General features: G+C 38.8%; 1 protein-coding gene across 1 annotated transcript; it reads left to right on the top strand.

Moving 5' to 3' along the window:
• Nucleotides 1-3,345: 3,345 nt before the first annotated feature.
• Nucleotides 3,346-10,354, top strand: LOC145278196 (uncharacterized). The gene is made up of 3 exons (XM_080130481.1): nt 3,346-5,234; nt 5,397-6,183; nt 10,325-10,354. Exons 1-3 carry the CDS (start codon nt 3,346-3,348, stop codon nt 10,352-10,354), a joined length of 2,706 nt encoding a protein of 901 aa, XP_079986607.1.
• The last annotated feature ends 651 nt before the right edge of the window (nt 10,355-11,005 follow it).

Genomic DNA, 11,005 nt, shown 5'->3' with positions numbered 1-11,005 from the left:
AACATTGATCGAGAGACCCCAATTTGACTTGATCTCCTTCTTACTGATGCGGATGGATCCTCGGCCACACCCTCTGCTAATCTCTGACGATTCTCATCACTTCTTGCCGTACGGAGTCTACCAGATTTAGGGAGGTCACATACAGACCCTTGCTCATGAAATCGAGCCACCATAGCTTTTATTGCATTGCGAGTAGGGGAATTTCTTCTGTTGAAGTGTTATCAAAATTCTCTTTGAGTTTGTGATATTGACTCGTTCAACCGAAAATAGGACTCTAACATAAATATCCGCTCCTCGGTAGTGTAACGACTTATGATGAATTTGGAAGGGTTTCTCTAGATGATCTGAAAAATAATAGAAAAATATAAAAAATTAAGAAAGTTTTGAATTTTTCTTAACCATCAGCTTCTTTTCGAACACCCTGTATATATATATATATATATATATATATATATATATATATATATATATATATATATATATATATATATATATATATATCACCATAATGATTTTTAATACCTAGTGTTTGATCCTTTCGGGAATTATCAGTGCAGGGTGTCACGATTACACGGAAGATTCGAACCCAGCCACGAAGCTATCTCTGAGTCTATTAGCAACGAACAAATCGCTGGACCAACGTTAACAGCGAGAAATATAGTTTAAAATAACATTTACATAAAGTGCAAATGTCGTGCACACGTGAGCTTAAGTGACCGACTTATTTCAACGTAAAGTACTCGGCAATAAAAACTAAGTTTATAAAGGGGTTGATATAATTATTACCATAATTATTTTTAATATCTGCAGACACTAGTGTTTCATTCTTTCGGAAATTATCACTGCAGGGTGTTACGATTACCAGCAGTCAGGAGATTAGAACTCGACCACGAAGCCATCTCTGGTTATATTAGCAATAAACAAACCGTTCGGCCAACGTTAACCGCAAGAAATATAGTTGAAATTAACATTTATATAAAGTGTAAATGTCATTCAAGCCGGCCAAGAGTGATTTTAACATCATGATTATGCGCACCTGAGCTTTAGTGACCGACTTATTTTAACGTAAAGTGCTTTACAATAAGAACAGAGTAGAGTCGTTATATATATATATATATATATATATATATATATATATATATATACACATATATATATATATATATTGTTAAGAGAAACATTTTCACACCCTTCATATATATCAATTAAGCAGACACCCCTTCCCACACCCAATCCTTAGCAGACGGAGTCAAAATGAGGCTGGCCGAGCGACCTAGATTTCTACACCCACGCAATGACCTTCAACTGTCGCCAACAAGAAAAACGCGGGAGAATCAAGGCAGTTCGACGAAGGCGGTGGACACGAAAACATGTGTGGGGGCATTCTGCTCGAAAAATGGAAACACCGCGATTGATTCGCATGGTGAAAAAAAAAGAAAAACATCTCGTCGACTCGTATCGTGCCACAAAGGAACAAGATATACCCACCTTGGCACTAATCGATTGGAATTCACGCCGTTCTGATAAGGAATAACATATATCCACCTTAGCATAAATGGATTGGAATTTACGAGAATCGATCCTTCAAACCAGCACCTCATAAAAGGGAAAGAAGCTTCGGGTGAATTGAACGTCGACTCAACAAAAGAAGTTAAGTAACTCTTTCTAAATTGTTTTTGCTCGATCAATTATGTGAACTGTTGAATGCCCCATGAAAAAAAGGAAAAAGAAAAAGAAATAAAATGGGGAAAAGAAAAGCAACCCTCGAACTAAGGTTTTTTCCTAAATGCTGAATCCCCCCCCTGTTGATCGGCCCATAAGTAACATATCATTGACTATAAAAAAAAAGAAAAAAAGGAAGAAGAAAAAAAAGGGGGAAAGAAAAGAAAATAAAAAAATAGAGGAAAGAGGGAAAAACTATTTCTATATCTTGAGACTTTCAGTGTGACCCCCCCCCTCTCTGAGTATCACTCATATCTCGTTGATTCTCATCGAAGAGAACAAAAAGAACCTTCCTAAGACAATCGAAATATCACTCACCCCCTCTCCTTGTCCCAAATCATTGTCTGCATGTATATATTCTTTTATTCTTTTTTTTTCATGTTATTTCAGTTATGATTTCAGTTGCATGTTCTGTTTTCGTAGTTACATTTTACCCGGTTCAATTTGTTTAAATAAATTGTTGATTTAATAACTCTCATACCCGTGTCGACTTGTGTCTCTTTTGTTTGCCTTACATTGCCGCCTGTGAATGCCTCGAGTATATTCCACGACGATTCTGGTCTGAACCTAGACACTGTACCATAGAGACCGCATAATTTGCAGTCGGTACCCGTCAAACTTTTCTTTTTCTTAAAACGCGTGCCCGGCCTTGGGATTTTCTCTGAGAACTCCAACCTTGGTACCGTACAGGGAGGTTCTCGTCAAGAAACAGGCTCGTGGTACCGTCACATGGGGGCTCTCCGGAGATCAGTTATACACCAAGCAAGTGTAATTTCCTTGCTTGAATAAAAAAAAAAATCCTCGTGAACGTACTTGTGCATTATACACGGACGGTAAGGCAAAATGACGGACACCGACGAATTCCTTAAAAATCCATCCCCAGATAAATTATATAGATTAAAAAAAGATGATCTAATAGTAATAGGAAAGAAATTAGACCTAGAGGTTAGGGGAGCTATGAGGAAAAGCCAGTTAATGAGAATAATAGCTGAGCACATGGTAGACAATGACCGCTTCGATGAAGAAGTGCTGGAAGATTTACCGGCGGAGAAAACGACCATGACTCCTGATCAGGTCGAACTAGAGAAAGCCAGAATAATGGCGAAAGCCGAGGTAGAAAAAGCTCGAATCGAGCAAGAGATTAGGATGAGCGAATTAAGTATAGCTCACCAGCCACAGCAAGTCAGACAAAACAGATTCGACATAACTAAACAAGTGCGATTGGTCCCAAAATTTGTAGAAAAGGAGGCGGACGATTACTTTGCGCACTTCGAGAGAACCGCCCTAAATATGGGCTGGCCACAAGAGTGTTGGGCAATGCTGTTACAAACGGCATTAAGCGGTAAGGCCCAAAAGACATATGCGGCACTTCCAGCGGAAGACTGTGCCGATTACGAGGTAGTAAAAGAAGCAATTCTTAAAAGTTATGAACTCGTCCCACAAGCTTATCAACAGAAGTTCAGAAACTCAAAGAAAAGCGAGGGACAAACCTACGTAGAGTTCGTTAAACTCAAAGAGAATTATTTTGATCGGTGGTGCAATGCCAAAAACATAGAGGGTAACTTCAACAAATTGAAACAACTCATGTTAATTGAGGAATTTCAAAACTGCATACCCGATGACATGAGGATACACCTGACCGACAAAAAGGCTGAAACAGCAATCGATATAGCCACGGCAGCCGACGAATACATATTGACTCACAAGAGAAGCAGGGCAAAACTACAGGGACCCATGCAGTCACAGGTCAGGGAACATTGTGCAGTAAAGACACTGTACGAAAATCCACGAGTACCCATCAGAAATCCCCTCAACACAACCAACCGACCAGTACTGGGACGGGAAGCGAGACCTATAGTATGCTTCAACTGTGGGAAGCCATGTCATGTAGCTGCGAAGTGTCAGGCGAAACGATTCACGGAGATGAATCGGAATACCCCAGCCAAACCACAAGGGGCGATATCTCAGGGAATAGATGAAACGTACGAACCCTTCATATCGAAAGGATATATCGCGCGAGATAAGGAAGGTCAAGGGGAACCCATTAACATTCTCAGGGACACGGGAGCATCCCAATCCCTAGTGAAAAGAGGATGCATGCCTAAAGAAGCGACAAGAGCCGCAGGTAGAGCGACCACGATAAGGGGCATAGGAAACAGACCCATAACGATTCCACTATTTAAAGTCCAATTAGTGTCGGATTGGGGCTCAGGAGAAATAACTGTAGGCGTAATTGACGAATTACCGATGACAGGGGTAGCCATGATGCTAGGAAATGACATCGCGAAATATCAAGACGGGAAACCCATAGGGGTGACCACAAGAAGTAGAGCGATAGAGAGGGGAAATGTAGAAGACAAGCCGTCAGGGGAAAAGCAACCGAGACCGGTGGTAACACCCCAACCTTGTTTACCTGTGCCACGACAAGTGCTGATCAAGGAGCAACAGAATGACGGCGACCTAAAACCCTTATTCTGTCGGGTTGGAGAAGAATATCCTAACAAATCAAAAAGTCAATATTTCCTCAATAGCGGCGTACTAATGAGGAAATGGAATGCCCCCAAGACAAAGGGAGAGTCGGGAGATACTGTGCGGGAACAAGTAATGGTACCCGACATGTATCGAGAGGATATCATGAAAGTGGCACATGAGATACCACTGGCGGGCCACCTAGGTGTCAACAAGACCCTAGAAAAGTTGACGAGACATTTCTACTGGCCAGGAATCGTGGGAGATGTCAAAACGTTCTGTAGAACTTGTGGGACGTGCCAAAAGACTGGAAAACCCAACCAGAATATTCCCCCGGCCCCACTCCAACCTATACCGGCAGTGGAAGAACCGTTTAGTAGGGTAATAGTGGACTGTGTAGGACCGCTACCCAAAACCAAAACAGGACACAAATTTATATTAACTATAATGTGCGCGTCCACAAGGTTTCCAGAGGCGATCCCACTGCGCAACATATCAACGAAAAAGGTGGTAGATGCCCTGATAAACTTTTTCACTAAAATGGGGCTACCCAGAACCATACAGACAGACCAAGGATCTAATTTTACGTCGAGGCTATTCGAGCAGGCTACGGAGCAACTGGGAATCACCCACATAAAATCCAGCGCTTATCACCCTCAATCGCAGGGGGCTCTGAAACGCTTCCACGCCACCCTAAAAACCATGCTCAGGGGCTATTGTATGGAACACGATGCCGAATGGGATCAGGGGATCCCATTTGTGCTTTTCGCAGCTCGAGAAGCCGTCCAAGACTCGTTGGGGTTCAGTCCCTTCGATCTAGTCTTCGGTCATCAGGTACGAGGACCATTAAAAATGATAAAAGAGAAATGGGTCAGCGATGAACCCTTGCAAAATAACATGACGGATTACGTCACTAAAATGCGACAAACCTTAGCCGAAACACAGAAGTTAGCTAAGACCCACCTAGAAAGTAGTCAGAGGGTCATGAAGACCACATACGATAAAAAGGCAGTAGATAGAAAGTTCGAAGAAGGAGAGGAAGTGTTAGTACTCATACCCCTGAATGGTCAACCATTCAAGTCGAAATATCAGGGACCGTACACAATTACTGAAAAGATAACCCCACTAAAGTATAAGATATCTACCCCCAAGCGTAGAAACAAAACTCAAGTATGTCATGTGAACATGATGAAAAAATATTTCAGGAGGGCGGGAGAAAAATCAATATTGACAGCACAGTGTCACCATGAAGCTGTAAGTGATGAGTACCCCGAAAGAGATCTTCCTGTAGAAAAGGACCCACCCATTAAGTTAAAGAATTCGGAGATAATGAGTAACCTAGGGTGCAAACTTGCACACTTACCGCCGAAAGAAGGGCAAAAGTTACAAGGAATGGTAACAGAATATAGCGACCTATTTGCTGGCGCACCTACGCGCACAAGAGCAATAGTGCACGACGTTGAGCTAAAGGAGAGCGAACCAATTAAACAACATCCGTATCGCATAAGTCCGAAGAAATTAGAGATAATGAAAACGGAGATAGACTACATGCTCGAACACGAGATAATAGAGCCCAGTCAAAGTGAATGGGCATCACCATGCGTGCTGGTCGATAAACCGGACGGAACAGTGAGATTCTGTACAGATTATCGCAGAGTGAATGCGATAACCAAGGCAGACGCATACCCTATGCCACGAATAGACGACTGTATAGATAAGATAGGACATGCCAAATACATCACCAAATGCGACCTTCTTAAGGGATACTGGGCAGTGCCTCTAACCGAGAGAGCCAAGCAAATATCGGCGTTTGTAACCCCAGAAGGAGCATACCAATATCGCGTAATGCCATTTGGGATGAAGAATTCCCAAGCAACATTTGTAAGACTGATGAACACATGCCTTGCTGGGATTGAAAACGTAGATACATATGTCGATGACATAGTCATTTACAATGACACATGGGCAGAACATATCGAAACAATTGAAAAAGTATTTAAGAGGTTAAGAACGGCCAAATTAACCATAAACTTAGCTAAAACAGAGTTCTGCCAGGCCGAGGTCAAATATCTAGGGCATGTGGTTGGCCATGGGAAGATCACCCCAGCAAAGGCCAAAGTAGAAGAGATAAAGAATTATCCCATACCAAAAAAATGTTAGGAGTTTAAGGAGATTCCTGGGCATGGCAGGGTATTACCGCCGGTTCTGCAGGAATTTTGCATGTCTCACTGCGCCAATGACAGAGCTGTTGAAAAAGTACAAGCGATTTCAATGGACACCCGAATGTCAAGAAGCAGCTGAGAAGATCAAGCTAATGTTAAGCAGCGAGCCAGTGTTAAAGGCTCCATCGTTTGACAAACCCTTCAGTGTGGCGGTAGATGCCAGCAATAGCGGGATAGGAGCAGTACTGTTACAAATAGGGGAGGATGATCAACTACACCCAGTCAGTTACTACTCAAAGAAACTGAGCAAGTTTCAAAAATCCTACTCCACAATAGAGAAGGAAGCTTTGGCGTTAGTGATGAGTTTATCTCATTTTGAAGTCTATGTATCCTCGGTGCATGGCCCGACTATCCTATACACAGACCACAACCCATTGATATACGGCAATAGAATGAAAAATAAAAACCGGCGAGTACTCTCCTGGAGTCTCATATTGCAGGAATTCGACCTAGACATCAGACACGTAAGGGGTCGGGATAACGTAATAGCGGACGCCTTATCACGTAGATTCGAAACAGAAAGGGAAGAAAAGGGGCGGGGGGAAAATTCATAAAATAGCTGTAGGAAAAAGTGATGGAAACTCCACGAACATCATTTCTTTAGAGTGACACAAGTTGGTGTCCTTAATCTCAAATATTATTTTCTTGTCTCATACGAGTAATTTTATTTTAAATACATATAAATATAAAAAAAAAAAGAGGAACAATTCTCTTTTTTTTTCTCTTATGGAGGAAGGTGTTAAGAGAAACATTTTCACACCCTTCATACATATCAATTAACAGACACCCCTTCCCACACCCAATCCTTAGCAGACGGAGTCAAAATGAGGCTGGCCGAGCGACCTAGATTTCTACACCCACGCAATGACCTTCCACTGTCGCCAACAAGAAAAACGCGGGAGAATCAAGGCAGTTCGACGAAGGCGGTGGACACGAAAACATGTGTGGGGGCATTCTGCTCGAAAAATGGAAACACCGCGGTTGATTCGCATGGTGAAAAAAAAAAGAAAAACATCTCGTCGACTCGTATCGTGCCACAAAGGAACAAGATATACCCACCTTGGCACTAATCGATTGGAATTCACGCCGTGCTGATAAGGAATAACATATATCCACCTTAGCATAAATGGATTGGAATTTACGAGAATCGATCCTTCAAACCAGCACCTCATAAAAGGGAAAGAAGCTTCGGGTGAATTGAACGTCGACTCAACAAAAGAAGTTAAGTAACTCTTTCTAAATTGTTTTTGCTCGATCAATTATGTGAACTGTTGAATGCCCCATGAAAAAAAGGAAAAAGAAAAAGAAATAAAACGGGGAAAAGAAAAGCAACCCTCGAACTAAGGTTTTTTCCTAAATGCTGAATCCCCCCCCCTGTTGATCGGCCCATAAGTAACATATCATTGACTATAAAAAAAAGAAAAAAAAGAAGGAGAAAAAAAGGGGGAAAGAAAAGAAAATAAAAAAATAGAGGAAAGAGGGAAAAACTATTTCTATATCTTGAGACTTTCAGTGTGACCCCCCCTCTCTGAGTATCACTCATATCTCGTTGATTCTCATCGAAGAGAACAAAAAGAAACTTCCTAAGACAATCGAAATATCACTCACCCCCTCTCCTTGTCCCAAATCATTGTCTGCATGTATATATTCTTTTATTCTTTTTTTTCATGTTATTTCAGTTATGATTTCAGTTGCATGTTCTGTTTTCGTAGTTACATTTTACCCGGTTCAATTTGTTTAAATAAATTGTTGATTTAATAACTCTCATACCCGTGTCGACTTGTGTCTCTTTTGTTTGCCTTACATTGCCGCCCGTGAATGCCTCGAGTATATTCCACGACGATTCTGGTCTGAACCTAGACACTGTACCATAGAGACCGCATAATTTGCAGTCGGTACCCGTCAAACTTTTCTTTTTCTTAAAACGCGTGCCCGGCCTTGGGATTTTCTCTGAGAACTCCAACCTTGGTACCGTACAGGGAGGTTCTCGTCAAGAAACAGGCTCGTGGTACCGTCACAATATATATATACACATATATATATACACATATATATATACACATATATATATACACATATTGGTCACATACACACATATATACATATATATACACACATATATATATATACACATATTGGTCATATACACACATATACTATATGTATAAATTCGTATTCCTGTCTGTTTGTTTTTTTGTTTGTTCACAATTTGATTAATATATACAAAAATTCCTTACTTTACTCTTTCATTTATTTCTATATATAGTTTCATTCTTGCAAAGTGGATACAATTAAGAAATCATGTCATTTACATATGACATTAAGAAAAATCGATTTTATAAAATAGCGGTATCTTAATTAATGTTTCTAGCGAAAGAATTGTTTTACGTGTTCTATTTGAAATTGTTTTTTTAATAAATTTTAAAAAATAATTATATTGATAACATATTTAATTTATTTGGAATTATTATTCCAACATCGAATTTTTAAAAGAACATTTCATTTGTTTGTTGTTATTATTCTTTAAACAGCTATATGGAAATCGGTAGATTTTTACGATGTGACCCAGCGTCGTTTAATACCTAAAAAAATAAAGATCTACTGACCTCCTCTGAATTCCACAATTTACACTTTTCTTTCTTTTTCACGTTAATCTCATCGATTACAAACTTAAATTTCTAATTAAAAAAAGTAAATTTCTACGACGTGACCCAGCGTCGTTTAACCCCTAAAAAACTTAGAACCTATTTTTTTTTACCCTAATACGTTTAAACAGTCTTTATAAATAATATGAAAGAATAAATTTTGAAAAAAAAGAAAATTAACATTTAAAAGTGGGGCATCACTTTTCTATATAAATTCAATGTAAAATGAGCACCCACTTTTTGGTCACAAAGCGTTCAACGAGACATGTCATCTCTAGCATTTTTTCAAGTTTGGCGATCGAGGGGGGGCAAAACATCACAAATACAGTTTTTTTGTGGTGGGGGCGGGAATTACATTTGAAACATAAAATAATAATAAATTTAATTAATTTTTATGACACCATTCTGTACTTTCACCTAACAATCTTATAAACAAAATGAACCCCAAAATATGACAAATTCAATTTTTTATTTTGGAGGGGGGGGATTACATTAGATACATAAAATAACGAAAAATCTAATTTAATTGTTTTTGGAATTACTTTTTGGTATATCATGTTTTTAGGGGCTCTGCCTATTTGGCTATTTTTATTTATTTATTGTTTTTTTTTGCGATCGCACGGGCATTCGCTGCTATTTGTATTGAAACAAAAGTTGTAATGATTTATTTTTAATTATTTATTTTTTAGAGGGGGGTCTTTACAGTACTCAATATCCGGAGAATAGTTTCTTCTATTTGTATCAATTCTGCCGAAATATCTGGTGAAGAGGGTATCAGCTACTTCTTTGGGGGGGGGATTACATTTACATGTTTTTATCCGTTCTTTTATTTTTGGAATTGTTGTGAGGTTATCCATGTTGCCCATCATGGAAATGATTAGTGTGTTACAAACGGAAGTTCATGTCAACATAGGCCACGCTGGGTAGCCATGCTAGTATATACATATATATGTGTGTTTGTGCGTGTATGTATGCATATATGTTAATATATATATATATATATATATTCGTATGCAAGATTATATATATGTACATATGCATACGTATATTTGCATATATATATATATATATATATATATATATATATACTTTTAGGTACATATGTAAGAAAATGCCATAGTAAATATACATTTATATATTTAGATACATATATGTAAATATATTAGCATATATGCATACATATAATTGGTACCACATACACTTATAGATATCATTATACGCATCTGTGTTTTCTGTAAAATTTGCAAACCGTTATTTCTTAAACAGCTGGTAGTTCGTTCTGACCATAAATTCTGAAATAAATAACACTTGTTCATATCAAACACGTCATCCCGTTTCTAAACAAATAGTACAAACCGAATGTATTATGTTTGTTTTTATTTACAATTATTGTCGGCGTTTTTGTTTCTTTCAATACTAGGGCATGCAGAAAGTAATAGTCGACATTGATACACAATTCATATTGCGAACATACATGTATACAATGGACTCGTACATATCCTAAACATTATGCAAATTAAGGCCACAAACGTCAATTGAAAAAAAAACATCAATAATGTCCCAATACGCCAAACATGTTGGTATTCTAATATCTGCGAGAGCCGTTCCAAAAGTAAAGCCTCCTATTTTAACCTAAAAAGTAAAGAGCTACGAAGAAAGGAGTGGCACAATTAAAACGAGCAAATTTTTGTGCTCCAGAATTTATCCTTCTACACACTCACCACCATTCTCAATGCAATTTTACCAGGAATTTCATGACGTATCTTTGCTTCTAACGCACGTCTCAGATAGAAGTTGCTTTCTTAGAGTCTCACTCCGTCAATGTCTGCAACAAAGAAATGAAACTTTCAGATCATGAATGCGTAAGTTTAATCATCATAACAATGCAATTTTCAATCCCATATGATCCATTCGGGCAACGAAATAAGAAATAGGAAGCATTACTTA

This window comes from Euprymna scolopes, chromosome 6 (assembly GCF_053919585.1).
Source record: "Euprymna scolopes isolate OS-2025 chromosome 6, ASM5391958v1, whole genome shotgun sequence".
In the NCBI taxonomy this organism is placed as follows: Eukaryota; Metazoa; Mollusca; class Cephalopoda; order Sepiida; family Sepiolidae; genus Euprymna; species Euprymna scolopes.
This window is presented reverse-complemented; position numbering and strand designations above follow the sequence as displayed.

Coding starts and splice junctions, on each gene's coding strand:
- LOC145278196 (XM_080130481.1), top strand. CDS start 3,346: ATGAGGATACACCTGACCGACAAAAAGGCTGAAACAGCAATCGATATA. Junction 5,235..5,396: donor TTCGAAGAAGGAGAGGAAGT/GTTAGTACTCAT, acceptor AAAATATTTCAG/GAGGGCGGGAGAAAAATCAA. Junction 6,184..10,324: donor ATATCGAAACAATTGAAAAA/GTATTTAAGAGG, acceptor TTTCTTAAACAG/CTGGTAGTTCGTTCTGACCA.